A 25282-nucleotide genomic window follows, 5' to 3' on the forward strand; every position below is an offset into this window, starting at 1 on the left:
TTGAGCATGCGCAAATGACCAAGCTGCTGTTGTTGCCAGGGTAACCACACGCCGTGCTGCCATGCCCTTTAACCGGTGGGCGTGTTGTTTCTGGTGAGCCAATAGGAATGTCCTAAGTAGAGAAAGAGGCGGGATTATCGAAGACACCGAGGCTTGGCTGATGACGGTAAGGGCGGGGTCTGGTGCTGGGGGCGGGGCTTCCTGTCTCACTGTGATGGGCTTGGCCGCGGAGGAGGGGCAGCATCTGCAGCAGCAGCAGCGGGACCGGTCCCGGGACGTGTGAACCGGACAATGCACAGCTGAGTGGAGGCGAGCTCGTCCCTGGGTGTGTCGTGCCCCAGCCATGAGCGATCAGAGCAAGACCCTGCAGAAATGGAACGCCAGCTTCAAGAAGGGCACGGACTTCGACTCGTGGGGGCAACTGGTGGAGGCCATAGATGAGTATCAGATGTAAGTGGGGGGCAGTGCTGCTGGGCGCCCCCTGGCTGCGGGCCGTGTCACTGCAGGGGAGACCAGGACAGGTGCAGCTGCCAGACACACGGGGTCCCTGCCTCTAATTCATCCTGGAGGTGGGGGGTCCCTGCCTCTAATTCATCCTGGTGGTGGGGGGTCCCTGCCTCTAATTCATCCTGGTGGTGGGGGGTCCCTGCCTCTAATTCATCCCTGGTGGTGGGGGGTCCCTGCCTCTAATTCATCCTGGAGGTGGGGGGTCCCTGCCTCTAATTCATCCTGGAGGTGGGGGGTCCCTGCCTCTAATTCATCCTGGAGGTGGGGGGTCCCTGCCTCTAATTCATCCCTGGTGGTGGGGGGTCCCTGCCTCTAATTCATCCTGGAGGTGGGGGGTCCCTGCCTCTAATTCATCCTGGTGGTGGGGGGTCCCTGCCTCTAATTCATCCTGGTGGTGGGGGGTCCCTGCCTCTAATTCATCCTGGTGGTGGGGGGTCCCTGCCTCTAATTCATCCTGGTGGTGGGGGGTCCCTGCCTCTAATTCATCCCTGGAGGTGGGGGGTCCCTGCCTCTAATTCATCCTGGAGGTGGGGGGTCTCTGCCTCTAGTTCATCCTGGAGGTGGGGGGTCCCTGCCTCTAATTCATCCCTGGTGGTGGGGGGTCCCTGCCTCTAATTCATCCCTGGAGGTGGGGGGTCCCTGCCTCTAATTCATCCCTGGTGGTGGGGGGTCCCTGCCTCTAATTCATCCCTGGTGGTGGGGGGTCCCTGCCTCTAATTCATCCCTGGAGGTGGGGGGTCCCTGCCTCTAATTCATCCCTGGTGGTGGGGGGTCCCTGCCTCTAATTCATCCCTGGTGGTGGGGGGTCCCTGCCTCTAGTTCATCCCTGGTGGTGGGGGGTCCCTGCCTCTAATTCATCCCTGGTGGTGGGGGGTCCCTGCCTCTAATTCATCCCTGGTGGTGGGGGGTCCCTGCCTCTAATTCATCCTGGAGGTGGGGGGTCCCTGCCTCTAATTCATCCCTGGTGGTGGGGGGGTCCCTGCCTCTAATTCATCCCTGGTGGTGGGGGGTCCCTGCCTCTAATTCATCCCTGGTGGTGGGGGGTCCCTGCCTCTAGTTCATCCCTGGTGGTGGGGGGTCCCTGCCTCTAATTCATCCTGGAGGTGGGGGGTCCCTGCCTCTAATTCATCCTGGAGGTGGGGGGTTCCTGCCTCTAATTCATCCTGGAGGTGGGGGGTCCCTGCCTCTAATTCATCCCTGGAGGTGGGGGGTCCCTGCCTCTAATTCATCCCTGGTGGTGGGGGGTCCCTGCCTCTAGTTCATCCCTGGTGGTGGGGGGTCTCTGCCTCTAATTCATCCTGGAGGTGGGGGGTCCCTGCCTCTAATTCATCCCTGGAGGTGGGGGGTCCCTGCCTCTAATTCATCCCTGGAGGTGGGGGGTCCCTGCCTCTAATTCATCCTGGAGGTGGGGGGTCCCTGCCTCTAATTCATCCCTGGTGGTGGGGGGTCCCTGCCTCTAATTCATCCCTGGAGGTGGGGGGTTCCTGCCTCTAATTCATCCTGGAGGTGGGGGGTTCCTGCCTCTAATTCATCCTGGAGGTGGGGGGTCCCTGCCTCTAATTCATCCTGGAGGTGGGGGGTCCCTGCCTCTAATTCATCCTGGAGGTGGGGGGTCCCTGCCTCTAATTCATCCCTGGAGGTGGGGGGTTCCTGCCTCTAATTCATCCTGGAGGTGGAGGGTCCCTGCCTCTAATTCATCCTGGAGGTGGGGGGTCCCTGCCTCTAATTCATCCTGGAGGTGGGGGGTCCCTGCCTCTAATTCATTCCTGGAGGTGGGGGGTTCCTGCCTCTAATTCATCCCTGGAGGTGGGGGGTCCCTGCCTCTAATTCATTCCTGGTGGTGGGGGGTCCCTGCCTCTAATTCATCCCTGGTGGTGGGGGGTCCCTGCTTCTAATTCCCCCCTGGTGGTGGGGGGTCCCTGCCTCTAATTCATCCTGGAGGTGGGGGGTTCCTGCCTCTAATTCATCCTGGAGGTGGCGGGGTTCCTGCCTCTAATTCCCCCCTGGAGGTGGGGGGTCCCTGCCTCTAATCCCCCCCTTGAGGTGGGGGGTCCCTGCCTCTAATCCCCCCTGGAGGTGGGGGGTCCCTGCCTCTGATTCCCCCCTGGTGGTGGGGGGTCCCTGCCTCTAATTCCCCCCTGGAGGTGGGGGGTCCCTGCCCGTGAACTGCCTCCAATTCCTCCTGGAGGGAGGGGCACGGCCTCTAATTCCCCCTGGGGGGGTGTGCGAGGGGGGCTGCCTCTTTTTCCCCCCTTGGGTGGGGGCTCCCTGCCTCCAATAGGGTGCTGCCCCTAATACCCTGAGCCCCCATCAGTTATATCCTCCTCCTGTATTACATGTGGCCTCCTGCCCCTGTTCTGGGTTAGTCATATGTGACTACTGGGGTCAGCAATTTTTTTTCCCCTCACCAGTGTGCCTGGGGAACGTGTCCGCCAATTCTGTTTGATAATTTGGGATGAATCCCCCCCCCCCCCCTTGATTTTGTTGCTATTATTTTACTTTTTTTATTATTTTGTTTTCTGAACCCTGGGGGGTGGGATCACTGGGGGATGTTGTAGGGGTTATCAGTTTAGGGTATGTGCACACGTTGCTGTTTTTGCTGCGGATCCGCAGCGGATTTGACGCTGCGGATCCGCAGCAGTTTTCCATGCGGTGTACAGTACAATGTTAACCTATGGAAAACAAAAACCGCAGTGCACATGATGCGGAAAATTCCGCGCGGAAACGCTGCAGAAAAAAAAGAAGTAGCATGTCACTTCTTTCTGCAGATTCCGCAGCGGTTTTCAACCTGCACCAATAGGAAAGTGCAGTTGAAAACCCGCAGAGGAATCCGCAGAAGAAACCGCGTGAAAACAGCAGTGATTTTGCACTGCGGATTTTCTAAAACCGCTGTGGAAAAATCCGCGGCAAAATCCGCAACGTGTGAACATGGCCTTAAAGTACGATCATACAGCGTTTTCAGCGTGGATTTTAGGGCTCCAGAAACCACCTTTAATATTCAGCTATTATGTTCCCCCCCCCCCCCACCCCCCCCCAGGAACTCAATGATTAAATACCTTGCGAAAAAAGAAATAAAAAATAAATATCTTGCAAAAAATAAATAAGTAGCATAGTGCGTGAAATAGTATACGGTACTTAGTTACATGTTGGCCATATAAAAAATACCATAAACAAAAACAAACAAAAAAACCCCAGCAAAAACCTTAGGGCCTGGTTTATTATTTCACTGGCGCATTTTCTTGTCTCTCTTTTTTTTTTTTTTTTATTTATTTTTGTTTTATGTGCGCCTTATTCTTTTTTTTTTTCATATGTTTACCTGTTTTAACTGTTGACCACTGTGGGCAAAGATTGGGTTTTCCCGTTGATTCGTCAATGGTGACTTTTTAAAATGTGGAAAATTTTGGAATATTTTTAGCAGAATGTTCAACTTTTTTTGTGCTTAAAACGCCACAAAAAGTTAAAGGCAGAAAAGAACGTTTTTTTTATTCTTTTATTTATTAATTTTTTTTCCGAAATGCGTGACCATTTTGAAAATTGTCACAAACGCAGTTAACAAATAACACAAGCCAAAAGGAAGTGACTGAAAACGCGCAAATTAATTTTTTTTTTTTTTTTTGCTTTATTTTCAGCCCCCAAAAATCCTCATCAATAAAGCTTTGTGAATCGTCCCCAATAAATTATGGTACGCCCGCTCTTCGGTAAATGGAGGCGTTCGTTACAAAGGAAAAAAAAAATCCCGCATGCGTGTATCCGGGTAGGACGGTTTGTTGCTTCTAGATCTAAAAAAAAAAGTCACTGACCGCAAGCGGTGGTCTTGACAATGATGAGTAATTGAAAAACAACCATGTAAGTAAGAATCTACAGGGTATCTGCCGTGTTTTCTTGGCAGGGGATTATTCCTGCTCCCGACATGAAGCCGTAATGTAAAAGTCCCTAAGTGCCCGCATCCTCCGTCACCCTCTCTGGGTGGTAATTATAGCGGTTTTTCCTGACCATAGAAGTCTATGATGCATCCGTCACACGTCACTCGTAGCCTAGAAGCTCGGACCCGTGAGGTCAGGAAGGGGCAGGTAAAGGTGCTGATGTGAGAACATAATGGGGACCCCACATTACCTGCATATTTTGGTGACTTTAGACTCCCCCCTGATGTGACTTGTCACGAGTAGGTGCCACCACCAAGCCAGACCGCTGCTACCTATCAGTATCTGGCTCTTGACACCATCTGCTTGCTGTCAGTGAATGAGAAAGCTCATAAGCCGTTATTAGAGTTGGTGCGGATCGATTCGCAGAACTTGGTCCATCTTCCACGTCTGACCGCTGGATTGGAGCCCCCAGAACCGCGTCTTACATCCTGGCATTCTCAGTTCTTCTGATTAGCCAACCTGGCTAATGATGATGCCTGAAGGTAGGTAGCAGTTTTTTGGGGAGGCGGACACATTACTTGTTGTGGCTGATGGATTGCAGTATCCTATCGCATGGCCGAGACAACACTGGGGGTGCCATTCACTGGCAGCAAGCAGAGATCTCACATAATGACCCTTCTTTTTACGCCAGATAGGCTTTTTCCGGATTCTCCTTGTTGTTCCACTGCTTTGGGAAGATTTGTTGCTCCTGGTGCGATCGATTGGTCACGTCTGCTCTGTGGGGTTACGCACAGTAATGCGCCATTGGACAGACATGACTAGTCTATCTTAAATGGGGCAAATAAAACTTAACAAAAAAAAAAAAGTTCTAAAATACTTTCTGGGAACATTATGACTCTCGCCCAACTTTCCTGGACCCCTGATTGTCAGTTGTGACCAGTGATGGCAGAGGGGCACGCATAGAATACCCGTTTAACCAGGGCGACGTTTTTTTTCTCACTTCCAATGTGAGCGAGCACCCAGCTTTCCCAGACTCCTGACTGTCAGACCTGCCTCCTCATGTAGTAGCCGGCCTGAGATCAGCTTTTTTTCGATCTGTGTGTTATGGAGCGGGCTGCACACAGTAACACTCTATCTGCGCACAGATTTCCTCCACCATTCCTGTCAGTTTTGCAGGATTATTTGCTCAGGTTCCCACCCTGAATCTCCGGCTGTTTTTTTTTTTGGGTGGAGACTCTCAACAGGATGTGAATAAGAGATGAAATCCATACACAGACGGGCGGCCGACGCCACACACTACCTCCCTGCTACTCGCCACAGCTGAATCGCTCTTAAAGGGGACAGCGCACCCCGGGTAGCACTGCTGTATGATGCCCATAAACTAGGGGCGTGCATTAGAAATATACTGCCGTCATGCATCGGCATACATTTGGTTTTTTTTCTCTTCATTTTTTTATTTACGCCGGCCGAAAGATGTAAAATTGGCCTAAAAAAATGCGAGATCTCACACACTTTGGCGCAACATTTCCACCATTTTGGTTCTCGCACAGTTTTCCTAGAAATAGTTAAATGGTTATTACTAAAAGCTTCATGATTAGTTGACAACGGATGACGTCTAAATGTAGGACCGTTTTCTGAGGTAAATGTATAAAAAAAAAAAAAAAAAAAAAAAAAAAATGGAGTCCATGTCGTGTGACATTTAATGTGGGCACAGATTCAGAGATGTGCCAATTTTTCAACAGTTTACTGACTAGAAAACTGAGGTAAAATAAGGCGAGGTCTGCTGTCCGATTCCTCAATAAGACGTGTGCAGCGCCAGCTCATATAGCCAAGATGTCTGACAGGAAAAAAACAAGTCTCGTTGCCCGTAGCAACCACTTACCACGCACCTTTCACTTCTCAACCTGGTGAAGGAACATGAAGGCCGCACTCCGGTTGTCGTGGGCACAAGGCTGCTGTTTTCTGTCAGTCCGTTTTGATCAAAGAGGCTTTAAAATAGATGTTTTTTCGGTGCGGATTCTCATCGCTGATTACTAAATGTTCATTTGAAACCAAATTATGATGAAAATATGTTCAATAATTAACTTGCTGTCATTATAGATTGGCCCGACAGTTACAGAAGGAATCGCAGTCACCGGCCAACTCGTCCGACTTCACAGAGGATCAGAAGGCAAGTGCTCTGATTTCTGTCATGGCCTACCCTTTACTCTGGACATTGGATGTCATTTTCATAGAAAATGCAATATAACTACTATAATACTGCCCCTATATACAAGAATATAACTACTATAATACTGCCCCTATGTACAAGAATATAACTACTATAATACTGCTCCTATGTACAAGAATATAACTACTATAATACTGCCCCTATCTACAAGAATATAACTACTATAATACTGCCCCTATGTACAAGAATATAACTACTATAATACTGCTCCTATGTACAAGAATATAACTACTATAATACTGCCCCTATGTACAAGAATATAACTACTATAATACTGCCCCTATGTACAAGAATATAACTACTATAATACTGCTCCTATGTACAAGAATATAACTACTATAATACTGCCCCTATGTACAAGAATATAACTACTATAATACTGCTCCTATGTACAAGAATATAACTACTATAATACTGCCCCTATGTACAAGAATATAACTACTATAATACTGCCCCTATATACAAGAATATAACTACTATAATACTTCCCCTATATACAAGAATATAACTACTATAATACTGCCCCTATATACAAGAATATAACTACTATAATACTGCCCCTATATACAAGAATATAACTACTATAATACTGCCCCTATATACAAGAATATAACTACTATAATACTGCCCTTATGTACTAGAATGTAACTACTATAATACTGCTCCTATGTACAAGAATATAACTACTATAATACTGCTCCTATGTCCAAGAATATAACTACTATAATACTGCTCCTATGTCCAAGAATATAACTACTATAATACTGCCCCTATATACAAGAATATAACTACTATAATACTGCCCCTATATACAAGAATATAACTACTATAATACTGCCCCTATATACAAGAATATAACTACTATAATACTGCCCCTATATACAAGAATATAACTACTATAATACTGCCCCTATATACAAGAATATAACTACTATAATACTGCCCCTATATACAAGAATATAACTACTATAATACTGCCCTTATGTACTAGAATATAACTACTATAATACTGCTCCTATGTACTAGAATATAACTACTATAATACTGCTCCTATGTACAAGAATATAACTACTATAATACTGCTTGTTATGAACTGGTGATTCAGAAACACAATGGACCTGGTGGTTTAAGAGCACACAAAGTGACCTGATAGTTACTAACATAGGACGAGCTCTGAGACGTGGGAACTCTGCTGACCGCAATCCCTAATCCTATCACACCACACTAGAGGTAGCCGTGGAGCGCTCCTGACCAGACCTAGGCGCCTCGGGCACAGCCTGAGAAACTAACTAGCCCTGAAGATAGAAAAATAAGCCTACCTTGCCTCAGAGAAATTCCCCAAAGGAAAAGGCAGCCCCCCACATATAATGACTGTGAGTAAAGATGAAAATACAAACACAGAGATGAAATAGGTATTAGCAAAGTGAGGCCCGACTTACTGAATAGACCGAGGATAGTAAAGATAGCTTTGCGGTCAGCACAAAAACCTACAAACAACCACGCAGAGGGCGCAAAAAGACCCTCCGTACCGACTAACGGCACTGAGGTGCTTCCTCTGCGTCCCAGAGCTTCCAGCAAGCAAGAAAAACCAATATAGCAAGCTGGACAGAAAAAATAGCAAACAAAAGTAACACAAGCAGAACTTAGCTTATGCAGGATAGACAGGCCACAAGATGATCCAGGAGAGAGCAAGACCAATACTGGAACATTGACTGGAGGCAAGGAACAAAGAACTAGATGGAGTTAAATAGAGCAGCACCTAACGACCTAACCTCGTCACCTGAGGAAGGAAACTCAGAAGCCGCAGCCCCACTTACATCCACCAGATGAAGCTCATGGACAGAACCAGCCGAAGTACCACTCATGACCACAGGAGGGAGCTTGACCACAGAATTCACAACAACTGCTCCTATGTACAAGAATATAACTACTATAATACTGCTCCTATGTACAAGAATATAACTACTATAATACTGCTCCTATGTACTAGAATATAACTACTATAATACTGCTCCTATGTACTAGAATATAACTACTATAATACTGCTCCTATGTACAAGAATATAACTACTATAATACTGCTCCCTATGTACTAGAATATAACTACTATAATACTGCTCCTATGTACAAGAATATAACTACTATAATACTGCTCCCTATGTACAAGAATATATCTACTATAATACTGCCCCTATGTACAAGAATATAACTACTATAATACTGCCCGTATGTACAGGAATATAACTACTATAATACTGCCCGTATGTACAAGAATATAACTACTATAATACTGCTCCTATGTACAGGAATATATCTGCTATAATACTGCCCCTATGTACAAGAATATAACTACTATAATACTGCTCCTATGTACAGGAATATATCTGCTATAATACTGTCCCCTATATACAAGAATATAACTACTATGATACTGCTCCTTTGTACAAGAATATAACTACTATAATACTGCCCGTATGTACAGGAATATAACTACTATAATACTGCCCGTATGTACAGGAATATAACTACTATAATACTGCCTCCTATGTACAAGAATATAACTACTATAATACTGCCCCTATGTACAGGAATATATCCGCTATAATACTGCTTCTCCCATATAATATATGTCCTGTCGGGTGTAGTCGGCAGGTGGGTATGATGTATAGCAGTAATGTTGCTGTAGGTTGGAGTGTGATGTCTCATGTGGTGTCCATCAGCCTCGCTGCCTGCGGTCAGACATTTCCTGTGTTATCTCCCAGGGAGGGTCTTCCACATTCAGGAGGCTAGGTAGGGAGCTGTGTTGGAGGGAGGGGGTACATTCTCTGCCAAGACATTACTAATATCAAGTCTTAAAATCTGCGTCTCATTTAAGCCTCTTCATGTAGTGTATGGAGCGAGGAGATAATTCAGCATTCCTGCAAGATTATCTCAGACCCTGAAAGGACTTAAACAGGAAAGAAACATCAAGTAATAATTCCTCTGCGGAGTTCGAAAGCCTCTTGGGCCCCTAAGGGCCGGGCTCTTGCAGTCTAGTGGTAGATGCTTTGTCCGCAGGCCAGGACCTGACAGACACCTGCAGATTCTGTGCGTGAGACGTGCGGTTCTGGTTTTCTATGTTAGATGTAATTGTCCATAGGAAACCCGAGTATAAGCGAGATTTATAGCATCACCGGTTATCCTCATCTCATCCTGCCGCCCACGTCTCTGAGAAAATGAGCAGTATCACTCTCACTACAGGACGGACTGCGGAAATCTAGAGTCTCATATCAGCTTATATATCTGGATATCTGAAATGGATGAGACTGAAAAACTGATTATTGACTTTCATACAAGTGTTTTGGGCACGGTCTGTGCTTGGTAATGGAGGAGGGGAGCAGGTTCTCACCTACTGTCATTTGTGTTTTATTGTTGGGTATGGAGGACGATGTTGTAGTAGCAAAAACTAACTACTTATGGTAATGTTGAAGGCTTATTGAGTGACAGGTGCTGGATGGGCACAGGGTGCTAATCTGTTTCCTAACTGTTTATGGTGTGCGCCTGTGTTTATAATATTGCACCCTATGTACAAGAAAATTACTATAATATTGCACCCAATGTACAAGACTATAACTACTATAATACTGCCCCATGTATAAGAATATAACTACTATAATACTGCCCCTATATACAAGAATATAACTACTATAATACTGCCCCTATATACAAGAATATAACTACTATAATACTGCTCCTATGTACAAGAATATAACTACTATAACACTGCTCCTATGTACAAGGATATAACTACTATAATACTGCCCCTATATACAAGAATATAACTACTATAATACTGCCCCTATATACAAGAATATAACTACTATAATACTGCTCCTATGTACAAGAATATAACTACTATAATACTGCTCCTATGTACAAGAATATAACTACTATAATACTGCTCCTATATACAAGAATATAATTACTATAATACTGCCCCTATATACAAGAATATAACTACTATAATACTGCTCCTATGTACAAGAATATAACTACTATAATACTGCCCCTATGTACAAGGATATAACTACTATAATACTGCCCCTATATACAAGAATATAACTACTATAATACTGCTCCCTATATACAAGAATATCACTACTATAATACTGCCCCTATGTACAAGAATATAATTACTATAATACTGCCCCTATGTACAAGAATATAACTACTATAATACTGCCCCTATATACAAGAATATCACTACTATAATACTGCCCCTATGTACAAGAATATAACTACTATAATACTGCTCCTATGTACAAGAATATAACTACTATAATACTGCTCCTATGTACAAGAATATAACTACTATAATACTGCTCCTATATACAAGAATATAATTACTATAATACTGCTCCTATGTACAAGGATATAACTACTATAATACTGCCCCTATGTAAAAGAATATAACTACTATAATACTGCTCCCTATATACAAGAATATAACTACTATAATACTGCCCCTATGTACAAGAATATATCTACTATAACACTGCTCTAGGGGAGGATTATGGTTAAACACTTTTTTACTGTCATATTCTAGACCCTTTCTCAGGTCTCGTGAACTTGTTTTTACTCAGCACACCACCAGAGCTTTGAGCTTTTAAGGCTTTTGAGGGATTTGGAGACCTGAAAGTGTCTGTGTATGGAAAATGGATCATATCTTGGCAGCCCCCCAGTAGGCATTATTCACTCATGTTCTGAGAAGCGGCCGCACCCTGCCTAAATTGTGAAGATGACAGTTCACTTATGTGCTTGGGTGCAATGTATGTCTGTCCGGGGGACAACTTTCTTCCCAGTATCTTCCCAGGTCTCTTGTCTAGCCCGGGACTCTGACACTGGTGACCGACTTTGAATGCACCTGCCTTTTACTTTTATCAAGTGGGTTCAGAGCAGCAGACCCCCAAAGGATATTCCGACCTCAGACGTAACCACAGAACATGGTATAATTGTCTGAAGGATGAGGCTTTCAACTATGGGCCTCATCTTGCACCCCATGGAGATACACTTGCTTCATTCACTTAATTTGGAGGTTCAAAAAGCTAGTGAAAGAAATACAGCAGGTGAAAGAAGTATTGAACACATCACTAATTTTCTAAGTAAAGGTGCTATTGACATGAAATTCTCGCCAGATGTCAGTAACAATCCAGCCAATCCACACAGGGAAATAAATCATCCATAGATGTCCATAAATTATCTGTAATAATGGGAAATGATATAAGGGAAAAGTATTGAACACGTTACTGAAATGTATTTAATACTTCATGCAAAAGCCTTTGTTGGTAATGAATCAAGACGCCTCCTAGAAACTAGTCGCAGGCCTTGCTCAGATGTGATATTGGCTCATTCTTCCACACAAACACTATGCACATCCTGAGGGTCCCATGAGCTTCTTTTGTGAACTCTGAGTTTTAGTTCCTTCCATACATTTTGTTTTGGATTCGGGTCCATTCTAGCAGATTTATTTTCTTTCTCTAAAACCATTTGATAGTTTCCTTGGCTGTGTGCTTGGGATCATTGTCTTGCTGAATTGTCCACTCTCGGTTGATCTTTATCATTCTGATAGATGGCAGCAGATTTTTGTAAAGAATGTCCTTGTACATTTGTCCGTTCATCCTTCCCTAAATTATATGAAGTTTGCCAGTGCCGTATGCTGAAATAACCACCCCAAACAGTGATGTTCCCACCTCCAAACTTCCCTGTTCTTATGGTGTTTTTGTGCTGATATGCAGTGTCTTTTGGCCTCCAAACATTGTGTGTATTATGACCTCCAAATCCAATTTTGGTTTCCTCTGAGCAGACTGTATTCTCCCAGTATTTCACAGGCTTGTCTAAATGTTGTTGCGCAAACTTTAAACGCGCTTGCTTTTTGTTCAGCAATGGAGTCATGCGTGTTGAGCATGCACACAGGCCATGGAGATTGAGTGCATTACTTACTACATAAGAAGAATCAACGATTGTACCTGCTGATTCTAGGTCTTTCTGTAGCTCTCCACAGGTGGTCCTTGGATCTTGGACAACTCTTCTGATCCTTTTCTTTTTACTCCTCTGACTAAAATCTTGCTGGGAGCAGCTGGACGTAGCCCGTTTATGGTGAAATTACTTTCTTTCCTCTTCCGGATTATGGCCTCAACAGTGCTTACTGGAAGTAATTCAGTAATTTAGAAATTCTTTTGTAACCAATGCCATCAGTATGTTTTGCAACAATAAGGTTGTAAAGGTCTTGAGACAGCCTGGTTTTACCCATCAGGACATGTATCTTGTGCTGCACCTTGGTAAGGAGACACCTTTTTAGAGGCATCAGTTGAACCATCTGATATTATTTGTCACTAAGTGGCAGGACTGCTTTCTAATTACCGTAATGATAGATTTCAGTCTGGTGTCATGACTTTCCATCGGTTTTTGCACCTCTCTTTCTTCTTGTGTTCAATACTTTTCCCCTGTGTCATTTATCATTATTACACCTAATTTACAGACCTCTATGGATGATTTGTTTGCCTGTGTGGATTGTTAGCGACATCTGGTGAGAATTTCATGTCTATAGCACCTTTAGGAATAGAATTACTTAGAAAATCGGTGACATGTTCAATACTGATTTCACTTGCTGTAACTTCTATGAAGGGATACAGGAAGAGTTAAGGGTTAATGTTGTTACAGAATTGGCTGTCAGCCCCATAACATGTTATTAATAATCCTGAACCGAGAGGCAGAGCGGGGAAGTGTGAAAAATTAATTTGTGAATTTTGCAGATTTCCCCTGATAAGGGGCGCGAGGTCAGCTACTAAGAAATCAATCTATAAGAAATCTGTAAAAAGAATGAAGTGTCCGACTAGATCCTCCAACAGTCTGATGTTTCTAGGGCTTGATAGGCAGAATGCATTTTATCTTTTTTGGGGGATAAGCTGCTATAGACATAAGCAGCCGCTTAGCCCCCCATCTTTAAGATATTAATGGGGCATTGTGGCTGGTAGCTGTGAAAACTTAGAAATTCTGAATATGTTGCTTCAACTTCACAAAGATCGACCTTCTACTGCTAAGTAATTTTCTTATGTCCCATCCTCCAGTCACAACCAAAGCAGCATTCAAAATTGCTGTCTTTCCGTTATCTTCAGTTTCCAGATATATTTATATAAATATACTTAATTTAAAATACATAAATGTACTTTTATTTTTCCTTTCTTGCAGAAAACAATTGTAAAAATCGCAACATGCCTAGAGCTACGCAGCGCCGCCCTGCAGGTGAGTGTTATGTTTGCTCCATTAGTTTCTATTTTGGGGACGGTGATAGGGTAAGATTTGAGAAGAGGGATTAAAAATCCCTGCTTCTCGTCATAAAGTAACTAATATCATTTTAGCTGCTTCCTGCCACCACTAGGGGGAGCTTCCTGCAGACAGGTTTACTCAGCTACTGTTGAGTTTTATTGAAGCTGTAAAAATCTGTATGCAGTGAGCTCCCTCTAGTGCTGGCTGTATAAATCTATATGTAGTTAGCACCCTCTAGTGGTGACTGTATAAATCTGCATGTAGTGAGCTCCCTCTAGTGGTGACTGTATAAATCTGTATGTAGTGAGCTCCCTCTAGTGGTGACTGTATAAATCTGTGTGTAGTGAGCTCCCTCTAGTGGTGACTGTATAAATCTGCGTGTAGTGAGCTCCTCCTAGTGGTGGCTGTATAAATCTGTATGTAGTGAGCTCCCCCTAGTGGTGACAGTATAAATCTGTATGTAGTGAGCTCCTCCTAGTGGTGGCTGTATAAATCTATATGTAGTGAGCTCCTCCTAGTGGTGACTGTATAAATCTGTATGTAGTGAGCTCCCTCTAGTGGTGACTGTATAAATCTGTGTATAGTGAGCTCCTCCTAGTGGTGACTGTATAAATCTGCATGTAGTGAGCTCCTCCTAGTGGTGGCTGTATAAATCTGTATGTAGTGAGCTCCTTCTACTGGTAGCTGTATAAATCTGTATGTAGTTAGCACCCTGTAGTGGTGACTGTATAAATCTGTGTGTAGTGAGCTCCTCCTAGTGGTGACTGTATAAATCTGCATGTAGTGAGCTCCTCCTAGTGGTGACTGTATAAATCTGCATGTAGTGAGCTCCTCCTAGTGGTGGCTGTATAAATCTGTATGTAGTGAGCTCCCCCTAGTGGTGACTTTATAAATCTGTATGCAATGAGTTCACCGTAGTGGTGACTGTATAAATCTGTAGTAGTGAGCTCCCCCTAGTGGTGACTGTATAAATCTGTATGTAGTGAGCTCCCCCTAATGGTGGCTGTATAAATCTATATGTAGTGATCTCCCTCTAGTGGTGACTGTATAAATCTGTAGTAGTGATCTCCCCCTAGTGGTGGCTGTATAAATCTATATGTAGTGATCTCCCTCTAGTGGTGGCTGTATAAATCTGTAGTAGTAAGGCCTCTTTCACACTTCCGTCATTTGGCATCCGTCGCAATCCGTCGTTTTGGGCAAAAAACGCATCCTGCAAATGTGCTCGCAGGATGCGTTTTTTTGCCCATAGACTTGTATTAGCGACGGACCCGTACCGATGCAAGTGTGAAAGTAGCCTAAGCTTCCCCTAGTGGTGTTTGCAGGTAGTTACAATTTTATCTTTTAACTTTATGAAGCTCTGTATTGGGAAAGCGGAGCGGTAATCAGGCCACGGTATTATGGCGGAAGCCTTGAACTCCAGGTTTTATTCCTTACCTGCATCAGGTCCGTGGCTTCCTCACCACACGTTACATTTTTTTGTCTTGCTGGATCTGTTGTGGATGCGGGCAGGGAGCGGTTGATAGGTGGAGCGGAGTCTCGTATACATTGACTGTGAGGTTCATTCTTGGCTGTCGGCCTCTATTCATTGACAGCTGTGAGATGACTGGCAGCGTGCCACCACCACCACAGGACCTGCCGGGGACGGCGTGAATGAATCGCCCCCAGTGTAAACCTCAGTCACAGCGTGAAGGGTGTGGGCTCCAGAAAAAGCCAATATTGTGCTGAGCGTATTATTTTAGTGTTATAACTGACAGCTGATGTAACGTTATGTTAATATAACCGGACCCCAGAGCCCCCCATAGTGACGGTGACCATGGTAATACTGGAGAACTAGACCCAAAATCGGCAGCGTAAGAACAGGACTGAGGATGGAGAGACGGCTACCGTATATTGTGGGGTCACAGCCACGGATTTCATGCAGGACAGGTGTTCTTACATTTTGGGTGGGATCACGCTGGGGGGTTTACGTTGAGTTTTTCCTGACTTTGGATTGTACATTATCCATTGCTTGGTGCAGCCATCGTCCTGTCGCTGAGCCCCCCTAAGTCTTCCTCCTCTCTCTCCACAGTCCACACAAAGTCGAGAAGGATTCCAGCTGGAGGATCTCAAGAAACTAGAACCGAGTAAGTAGATGCAGCGACCAGAGCTCGCTCCCGTCACTGCTGTCCAGTCGTTTACATGGCACAGTCAGTCTGTGACGATGGCATCTAAACGGTGCGGTCCCTTTGGGCGCACGTGAGCGGCGACACGAACGCGGGGTGCCGTGATGCGGTACTATATAATGAACAGACAAGGAAAACAACACAGGCAAAATCTAATAGGCCCACCACTCATGATAATAATAATATTACTAATATGAGGAGACCAACGCCTATGTAAAGGATGTCACAGGACACACCACCAATATGCCAAAGCAAACAACCACCTATTACTGTCATTCCCCTTGTGCTGTCATATTTATATATTTAATAAAATTGGTTGTATATTACTTTGTGGACTTTCTGCACCATTTTTTTCTGTGGTTGTTTGCTTTACTATATAATGAAGGAGACTTAACCCAAAATCGGCATCCCCATTATACAGGGGCATGGCAGTGCAAGCGACCCTAAGATCATGGGCTCAGGTCCTCTAGGGAAAATCGAAAAAAAATAAAAGTTTTAAAACGCCAAAAAAAAAACCCCGATCATTATATAAAACATTTGGTAAACAAAACGCACACAAAAAAAATCATAATCCATTATGCCCCAAAACGATAATAATAACAATTAGTTCATATTATTATTTACTTTTTTATTATATATTTTTTTTAAATATATTTTTATTACTATTATTTTTTTATTATATAAGTTATATATTTTTAGTATATTTATTGTATTATATTTTATTATTATTTTTTTATTATTATTATACGGTAATAGTGCTGAAAAAGTAGAAAAATAAATAGAAAATGTAAATGCTCTTTGAAGAAGTGGGGAAAAACTAAAACAAAAGCGCCAAAATGAAATTTGGCCGCAGCAGGAAGGGGTTAATGACGCCGAATTTAATTCTATGTTTAATGAGTTTTTGGAGAAATCTTGTATTTTATTAACTCCTTTTTCTCCCACTTTCTAGTCCTGGGCAACCTTCTAACATTCAACAAGGAATTCCCCTTTGATGTTCAGCCCGTCCCTTTAAGGTAGGTGCGCCGTCCCGCCACCTTCCATCCCTCGTTCTGCACAGCTGTGAATGGCGGTGACGTCCCGCCAATTAAAGGAGTTGTCCACATGGGCAATTCAATCTCCCACCATTGCATTCCAGTGTAGCTCGGCCCCTGCCGCAGAGATGATGTGTGACCGCTGCAGCTAATCACTATGAGGTGGATCACCGCTGCCACTAGTGATTGGTTGAACAGTGTTGAGGCACCAGGAAGTAGAGGACCCCAGAACGGAGCGGCAGGGGATCAATGAGGTGGACGTCTGTGGTTACGGACAGTCCGACATGGAGGAGATTTGCGTAGAATTTGGCATTGCTGAAATCCTGGTCGCGATTCGGGGGGTCCGAGAAGTCGCGCCCCCGCATATCGGTGGCTGCCATGTCTTATGGCGAGCATTGCAGGGTATACAGAGGGTATACACAGCTCGCACTGACCTATATAGGCTGCAGTGCGGATTACAGCAGAACATCTGTCGTGGGATTGCGCTCTGCTTCCTCCTCCGCTGATTAGGCAGATACGTGGAAGTGATCAGCATTGACTGCGGCCCGCACATAACGTACGTCGCCTCCATAGACTGCGGCGTCCTCTACGTCCCCCTCCGTCATCGTCCATAATAATCTTTCCCCTCTTACCAGGTTTAGAGAAATGACAAATTATTTTTCTATTTTCTAGGAGGATTTTGGCCCCAGGAGAAGAAGAAAACTTAGAAGTGGAGGAGGAGGAAGATGAAGGATGTTCCGGGGTCGGCTCGCCAGACTCCTTTCCAGCTCGGGTGCCTGGTAAGGACCGGCGACTGTGAGAGCAATGGCCGCCTTTTTCCAGGAGCAGCGCTACACCTATGGGTCGTGTCTGGTATTACAGCTGAGCTCTATGGAAAGGATGCTGTAGTACCACACTGGGCCTGAAAACAGAGGTGGCGCCGTTTGTTTGTTATTTTTGTAAAGAAAATGAATACATGTTTTTGCTGGGCCCTTGGTAAAGCAGTAGCCTCTGTTCTTATTCATAACATCGCTTTTATGGATGTTTGTCCTGGACAACCCCTTTAAACTGTAGTACAGAAGTTCTTAAAGGGATATTCGGGCTGCATTGACTTATAGTCGGCGCGGACTGTGCAGCTGTTTTGGCCATTAGAATAGTACAGATACATGACCTGACGAGAATCGGTAGACGAGAAGTGAGCGGAGCAGGGGATACTCTGTCAAGGGGGACAAGTCCCGTGCGTGATGTACGGCAGATGATGGGGCATAACGAAGTAAGGTAGGACCAAGCATCATGTGCCCCATAGCGAGAACGGCAGATCTGTGCGTAAACTTTGTCCTGGACAATTCCATAAATCTCCATAAAATGTTTAGTCACTTTCCTTATCTTATTTCTTACAGGTTCTGTACTCCACTCACATCCAAAGCTGCATTTAGAGCCATACTGCTGCTTCCTCATAACCAATTGCAGCCAGCAGAATTGCGAATGCAGCTCTGGATGTGACGTAGCTGCGAAAAGCAGAGAATGAGCTGAGTATTTAGAGTTTGGTTACAGATCCAGTATCGTTTTGAGGGTGGGATTTGTATAAGCCTCGGCTATTTCGGGGTCACAATACTTGGAGGGTTCGCCACCCCCATCGCGGTGCTCTGGATATAACCATACAATGTATTACATTTATAGAAACGAGAGCGGCCTTTTCTAATAAATGTGCCTCCTTGTTTTTTCCTCCGTGTTTGTGCCCTGCTTGGTTGTCCCCCCCATCGTTGTGCTTGGCGCTTACTGTCACCCGTGAATGGCCTCCTCATTTGCATGTGCCCCACCATTGCCCATGTCAGGAGCCATCCAAGGTATGAACGCAGGATCGTTATGCTTCTTTTTAATGTTTTGCTTGTGTAGTTCTCACTCCCCACTCATTTTTCCCTGAATTACAATTCATTAATAGTAAGTGTTTTATTTCACCCCAGAGCTGGATTCACATCTATACTGCTCAGTGATGATGTACAATGTTCTCCTTGCTGCTTCTGAACATCTGTTACGTGAGGGGTTCCTTCTCTGCTGTCTCTGCATGTGCCGCTTATGGGAGACATCATGGCAGCTACTCTCCAATCATTAGCTTAGAGATGAGTGATAAGAGACCTCATAGTAGCTACTGTCCACCCACTAGCTCAGAGATGGAGGGAAAAACTAGATACAAGTCAAATAATGGCTGGAAATACTGTTACTCTTCATGTACACACAGAATCAGGATCTCTGTAAATAAAACTGCACAAAGTCACCACTAGGGGGAGCTAATAGAAGACTGATTTATTATGAAGCTGTGAGCTCCCCCTAGTGGTGAGTGCAAGCAGACAGAATTCTGGTGCTCACAGCTAAAGCGGGGGCTGCAGGCGACTTGATCGCATGGTTATACGGTTACAGCTCAAGTAACAATGGTGACTGGGGTCTTGCTGCAACCTGACAGATATCCATCCATCCATCTCTCGCAAAAGTCATGGTGTGGCGCCAAATTAGAGGCACCACAGTGGACTGTGACACTGTAAATTAGCCTGTAAAGGAAAATCTGGGGGGGGTCTAACATTAGCGTCCTCTTGCGGATCAGCCTCAAACACATCAGTGTTTGTCTAGACCTGGCGGAAGTAAGCTGTTGTTGAAGTACAACTCCCAGCATGCCCTGACAGCCGCAGGATATCCATGTTATCGGAAAGCTTCTTTAACCCTCTAGTCCTCTAATATCTATGAAATAATGTATAATTTTCACCTTTACTGTAGGCTGTAAATTGAGACTGTTAGTGTCTGGAGTGTAGTTTGTTTTGCTGCCACCTTGTGGCGATAGAGTAAGCTGCAACTTAATTTTCTGATGATTTTTGCCTCTTTCATATCCTGCTATCAGAGGGTGAGATCCTGGAGTTAATTCTCACATTAATATATATATATTTCCTACTGAACCAGGCACTCTCCTCCCCCGACTGCCCTCCGAGCCTGGCATGACCCTCCTCACCATCAGAATTGAGAAAATCGGCTTGAAAGACGCCGGTCAGTGTATTGACCCCTACATGACGGTCAGTGTGAAGGGTGAGTGTCCGATAGGTTCTAGAACATCACTGTAATATCCTCGTATTCCACAGGGGGCGCCGAGGACTCCGACTACATGAATTATATTGCCTTGCGGAGCCCGGTTTGCTGGGGGATGGCGGTGCTGTAATACTCCAGTTATGGCAGTGTCCGGCCGGCGCTGTAATCCCCGGTTTTGAACTCATCCCTCGTCCTCCCGGGGGGCTGTACACTGCGGCTGCCCCTTTTCTGGGAATCCAGCTCTCCCGGCTCCACAGCTGCTGTCAGTAGATTTTCTCTCCCATGTTCTCATCTGGCGCGCTCGCCGCTCCACGCCTTTGGACCGAGATTTACGCTGCTGGAGCGGTGCATTGTGGGAAATGGTTGTGTCTTGTAAGATCATTGCAAAACGTCTTTAGATGCAAAATTCTTTTTTCTTTCCTCCTTAAAGAGACAGTGCCTTTTTTTTAATTTTTTTCTTTTTTTAAAGCGACGTTTTGGTACTTGCAAGTCAGTCGTTTAAGGACGCGGACAATTTTTCTTTGTGCTTTTTTTTTTTTTTTTTTCTCACCTTCTTCAAGAGCCATAACTTTATATATTAGCTGTTTGAGCGTTTTTTTTTTTTGGGGGGGGGTCCGGGACGAGTTGTAGTTTGGACTCCTTAAGTAGTATTAAAGGGAATGTCCGCTCCTGAACACAATTGTCCACTTATATTTTATTATTTCCTAATAGATTATCACTTTTTAATTTTAAGTTTTTTGTTTTTTTTAAATCATAGAAACCGTCAGTAAGTAGGTGAGCTGATGTTGGTGACCCTTGTTATGCCTTTGTACCCCATTACGTGGCGCTAACCCCCCCTCCCCCAGGAATCAATATTTACATCAGGATTTTGTGTGTTGGTGATCGGGGATTGGGGGGTTAATAACGAGTCGCTGCCTAAGCACATAATAGGATAAGCTGCTTGCTGACTGTTTCCATTCCACAGCAGATGATTAAAGCTGAGAATTAAGAGGAAACTGTCACTGTGGAGCTTCACTAGTGTTTTCTTTTTTCCTTTCCCCCCTCCCATTTCTGATGATTTTGACACCTTATTTTCGCAGATCTAAACGGCATTGATCTGACGCCGGTTCAGGACACGCCGATGGCGTCCAGGAAGGAGGACACATACGTTCATTTTAACGTCGAGATCGATATCCAGAAACACGTTGAAAAACTTACAAAAGGTGAGTGCGTCACAACCCTGCGCGATGTCTCCTGCACGAGCAGCGGCTCAGACGCTCATTTCCGTAGCAGACGTGGTCTGAATATAAGCAGAGGGAGTCATTTGCTCCTCCACGTTTGTTAACCCTTTTTATGTCTTGGTTTCCAGGGGCTGCTATTTTTTTCGAGTTCAAGCACTACAAGCCGAAGAAGCGTTTCACAAGCACAAAGTGTTTTGCCTTCATGGAGATGGATGAAATCAAACCAGGCCAGATAGTAATAGAGCTGTGAGTGACCCCGATACCCCGAGACTGCCGATACCCCAGCCGCTGATAATGACTTATTGTATAAAGGTAGTAAATGATCAGGATGTAACACTGTCCGCCAGGTCTGTGCACAGTGAATGCAGCTCTGGGGTATAATACAGGAGGTAACTCAGGATCTGTAATGTAATGTATGTACACAGTGACTGCACCAGCAGAATAGTGAGTGCAGCTCTGGAGTATAATACAGGAGGTAACTCAGGATCAGTAATGTAATGTATGTACACAGTGACTGCACCAGCAGAATAGTGAGTGCAGCTCTGGAGTATAATACAGGATGTAACTCAGGATCAGTAATGTATGTACACAGTGACTCGACCAGCAGAATAGTGAGTGCAGCTCTGGGGTATAATACAGGATGTAACTCAGGATCAGTAATGTATGTACACAGTGACTGCACCAGCAGAATAGTGAGTGCAGATCTGGGGTATAATGCAGGATGTAGCTCAGGATCAGTAATGTAATGTATGTACACAGTGACTGCACCAGCAGAATAGTGAGTGCAGCTCTGGAGTATAATACAGGAGGTAACTCAGGATCAGTAATGTAATGTATGTACACAGTGACTGCACCAGCAGAATAGTGAGTGCAGCTCTGGAGTATAATACAGGATGTAACTCAGGATCAGTAATGTATGTACACAGTGACTCGACCAGCAGAATAGTGAGTGCAGCTCTGGGGTATAATACAGGATGTAACTCAGGATCAGTAATGTATGTACACAGTGACTGCACCAGCAGAATAGGGAGTGCAGCTCTGGGGTATAATACAGGATGTAACTCAGGATCAGTAATGTATGTACACAGTGACTCGACCAGCAGAATAGTGAGTGCAGCTCTGGAGTATAATACAGGATGTAACTCAGGATCAGTAATGTATGTACACAGTGACTGCACCAGCAGAATAGGGAGTGCAGCTCTGGGGTATAATACAGGAGGTAACTCAGGATCAGTAATGTATGTACACAGTGACTGCACCAGCAGAATAGGGAGTGCAGCTCTGGAGTATAATACAGGATGTAACTCAGGATCAGTAATGTATGTACACAGTGACTCGACCAGCAGAATAGTGAGTGCAGCTCTGGGGTATAATACAGGATGTAACTCAGGATCAGTAATGTATGTACACAGTGACTGCACCAGCAGAATAGGGAGTGCAGCTCTGGGGTATAATACAGGATGTAACTCAGGATCAGTAATGTATGTACACAGTGACTCGACCAGCAGAATAGTGAGTGCAGATCTGGGGTATAATACAGGATGTAACTCAGGATCAGTAATGTAATGTATGTACGTACACAGTGACTGCACCAGCAGAATAGTGAGTGCAGCTCTGGGGTATAATACAGGATGTAACTCAGGATCAGTAATGTATGTACACAGTGACTCGACCAGCAGAATAGTGAGTGCAGCTCTGGAGTATAATACTGGATGTAACTCAGGATCAGTAATGTATGTACACAGTGACTGCACCAGCAGAATAGTGAGTGCAGCTCTGGGGTATAATACAGGCGGTAACTCAGGATCAGTAATGTAATTGATTTTTCGTTTTTGATCACAGCTACAAGAAACCAACAGACTTTAAACGGAAGAAGCTGCAGCTGCTAACCAAGAAGCCACTGTATCTCCACTTACACCAGACATTGCACAAGGACTGACCACTCTGCCATGTTCCACCTCTTCTCCCCTCCCTCATGGGCTGTGCTCCCCCTGTAGAAGGCTGTGCCCACCCTGCAGCATGACTGTGTCCCACAGCAATAAGAGCCCGCGCCGTCCGTCCGCATAGAACTTTGGTGACTGGTTCACTTCTGTATATATCTCATTACACATTGTGGCCACATCTACTTGGACACTTTAGTTTGTTTTTAAAACTTTTTTTACATTTTTAACATTCCAGAATTCCCGACGATAACTGAAATTAGAATTAATCATTGCAATGTTATAAAATAAATCCTCAATTTTTTTTTAAGAGACTGCAGGAATTTATATTTTACAGACTTCCAGATTGTTTGTGTTTTCGTTTACATCCACCTGTATTTTTCCCCTTGTTTTGTACCTGATCACATTCACCATATAAAGTGATTTTTCTACTTTGAAGTTTTTTTTCCTTTTGTTTTTATAAATGAATTCAATATAACTGGTAGATCTGAAAATTTCAGAATTATCTATATAGTTGATTTTCATGAATGAATGAATTAGCTGCTGGGAGAGGACCTGGTGGGTTTGTTGTACTTTTTTTTTTTATAATTTGGCGGTATGGTTTTTCTGTTGACTGTGGTAAGCAGTGCTCCATATAAAGGTTGTTCACATTTTATGATCAGTTTTATTTCTTGAGTGCTGGCTTTTTTTTTTTTTTTTTACTTATCGCTCCCATGGAATCGGATCTGCAAAACTGAACCAGAACTTGTTTTTCTTCAATCAAGACCCAAGAATTGGACATAAGGACTTAGTATCCCGCTGATGTTGCAGAATTAAGTATTGGGTAGTCGGATTTCTGTCCTTGAGCCTTCTCTTCTCACTAAAGATGGGACTGCAGCACTTCATGGTTGAGTTTAGGTCCCAATATACATACTATGAGAATGTTAGAGAAAAGTAATTCACAATTTAGATAAATACCGTATATACTCTAGTATAAGCCGAGATTTTCAGCCCAAATTTTTGGGCTGAAAGTGCCCCTCTCGGCTTATACTCGAGTCACGGTGGGTGGCAGGGTCGGCGGGTGAGGGGGAGAGGGCACTGAGGCATACTTACCTAGTCCCGGCGCTCCCCCTGCCGTCACACGGTCTTCTGTGCTGCAGCTCTTCCCCTGTTCAGCGGTCACGTGGGACCGCTCATTAGAGAAATGAATATGGACTCCACTCCCATAGGGGTGGAGCCGCATATTCATTTCTCTAATCAACGGTAACTGTGACCGCTGATAGAGGAAGAAGCTGCGGCACCGAAGACCAGCTGTCTGGGGGAAGGAGCGGGACGCCGGGAGCAGGTAAGTATCGCATATTTACCCATCCCCATTCCACACGCCGCTCCATCTTCCCGGCGTCTCTCCGCTCTGACTGTTCAGGTCAGAGGGCGCGATGACGCATATAGTGTGCGCGCCGCCCTCTGCCTGATCAGTCAGTGCGGAGAGACGCCGGGAAGATGGAGCGGCAAGCAAGAGAGGTGAGTATGGCTTTTTTTTTTTAATTGCAGCAGCAGCAATGGCACAGCTTTATAAGGAGCATCTATGGGGCAATACTGAACGGCGCAGAGCACTATATGACAGCTATGTGGCAATAATGAACGGCGCAGAGCACTATATGGCAGCTATGTGGCAATAATGAACGGCGCAGAGCACTATATGGCACAGCTATGGGGCAATAATGAACGGCGCAGAGCACTTATATGGGGCACAGCTATGTGGCAATACTGAACGGCGCAGAGCACTATATGGCAGCTATGTGGCAATAATGAACGGCGCAGAGCACTATATGGGGCACAGCTATGGGGCAATAATGAACGGCGCAGAGCACTATATGGGGCACAGCTATGGGGCAATAATGAACGGCGCAGAGCACTATATGACAGCTATGTGGCAATAATGAACGGCGCAGAGCACTATATGGCACAGCTATGGGGCAATAATGAACGGCGCA

General features: G+C 44.7%; 1 protein-coding gene across 1 annotated transcript; it reads left to right on the forward strand.

The window, feature by feature from the left end:
- Positions 1-198: 198 nt before the first annotated feature.
- On the forward strand, positions 199-23747 carry AIDA (axin interactor, dorsalization associated). The gene is made up of 10 exons (XM_069768459.1): positions 199-450; positions 6471-6540; positions 13828-13881; positions 15974-16028; positions 17017-17080; positions 17771-17877; positions 20027-20149; positions 21229-21351; positions 21498-21615; positions 23212-23747. The coding sequence occupies exons 1-10, from the start codon at positions 344-346 to the stop codon at positions 23306-23308; spliced, it is 918 nt and encodes a 305-aa protein (XP_069624560.1). The 5' UTR covers positions 199-343; the 3' UTR covers positions 23309-23747.
- Positions 23748-25282: the final 1535 nt, after the last annotated feature.

The sequence above is a fragment of the Ranitomeya imitator genome, chromosome 5 (assembly GCF_032444005.1).
Source record: "Ranitomeya imitator isolate aRanImi1 chromosome 5, aRanImi1.pri, whole genome shotgun sequence".
In the NCBI taxonomy this organism is placed as follows: Eukaryota; Metazoa; Chordata; class Amphibia; order Anura; family Dendrobatidae; genus Ranitomeya; species Ranitomeya imitator.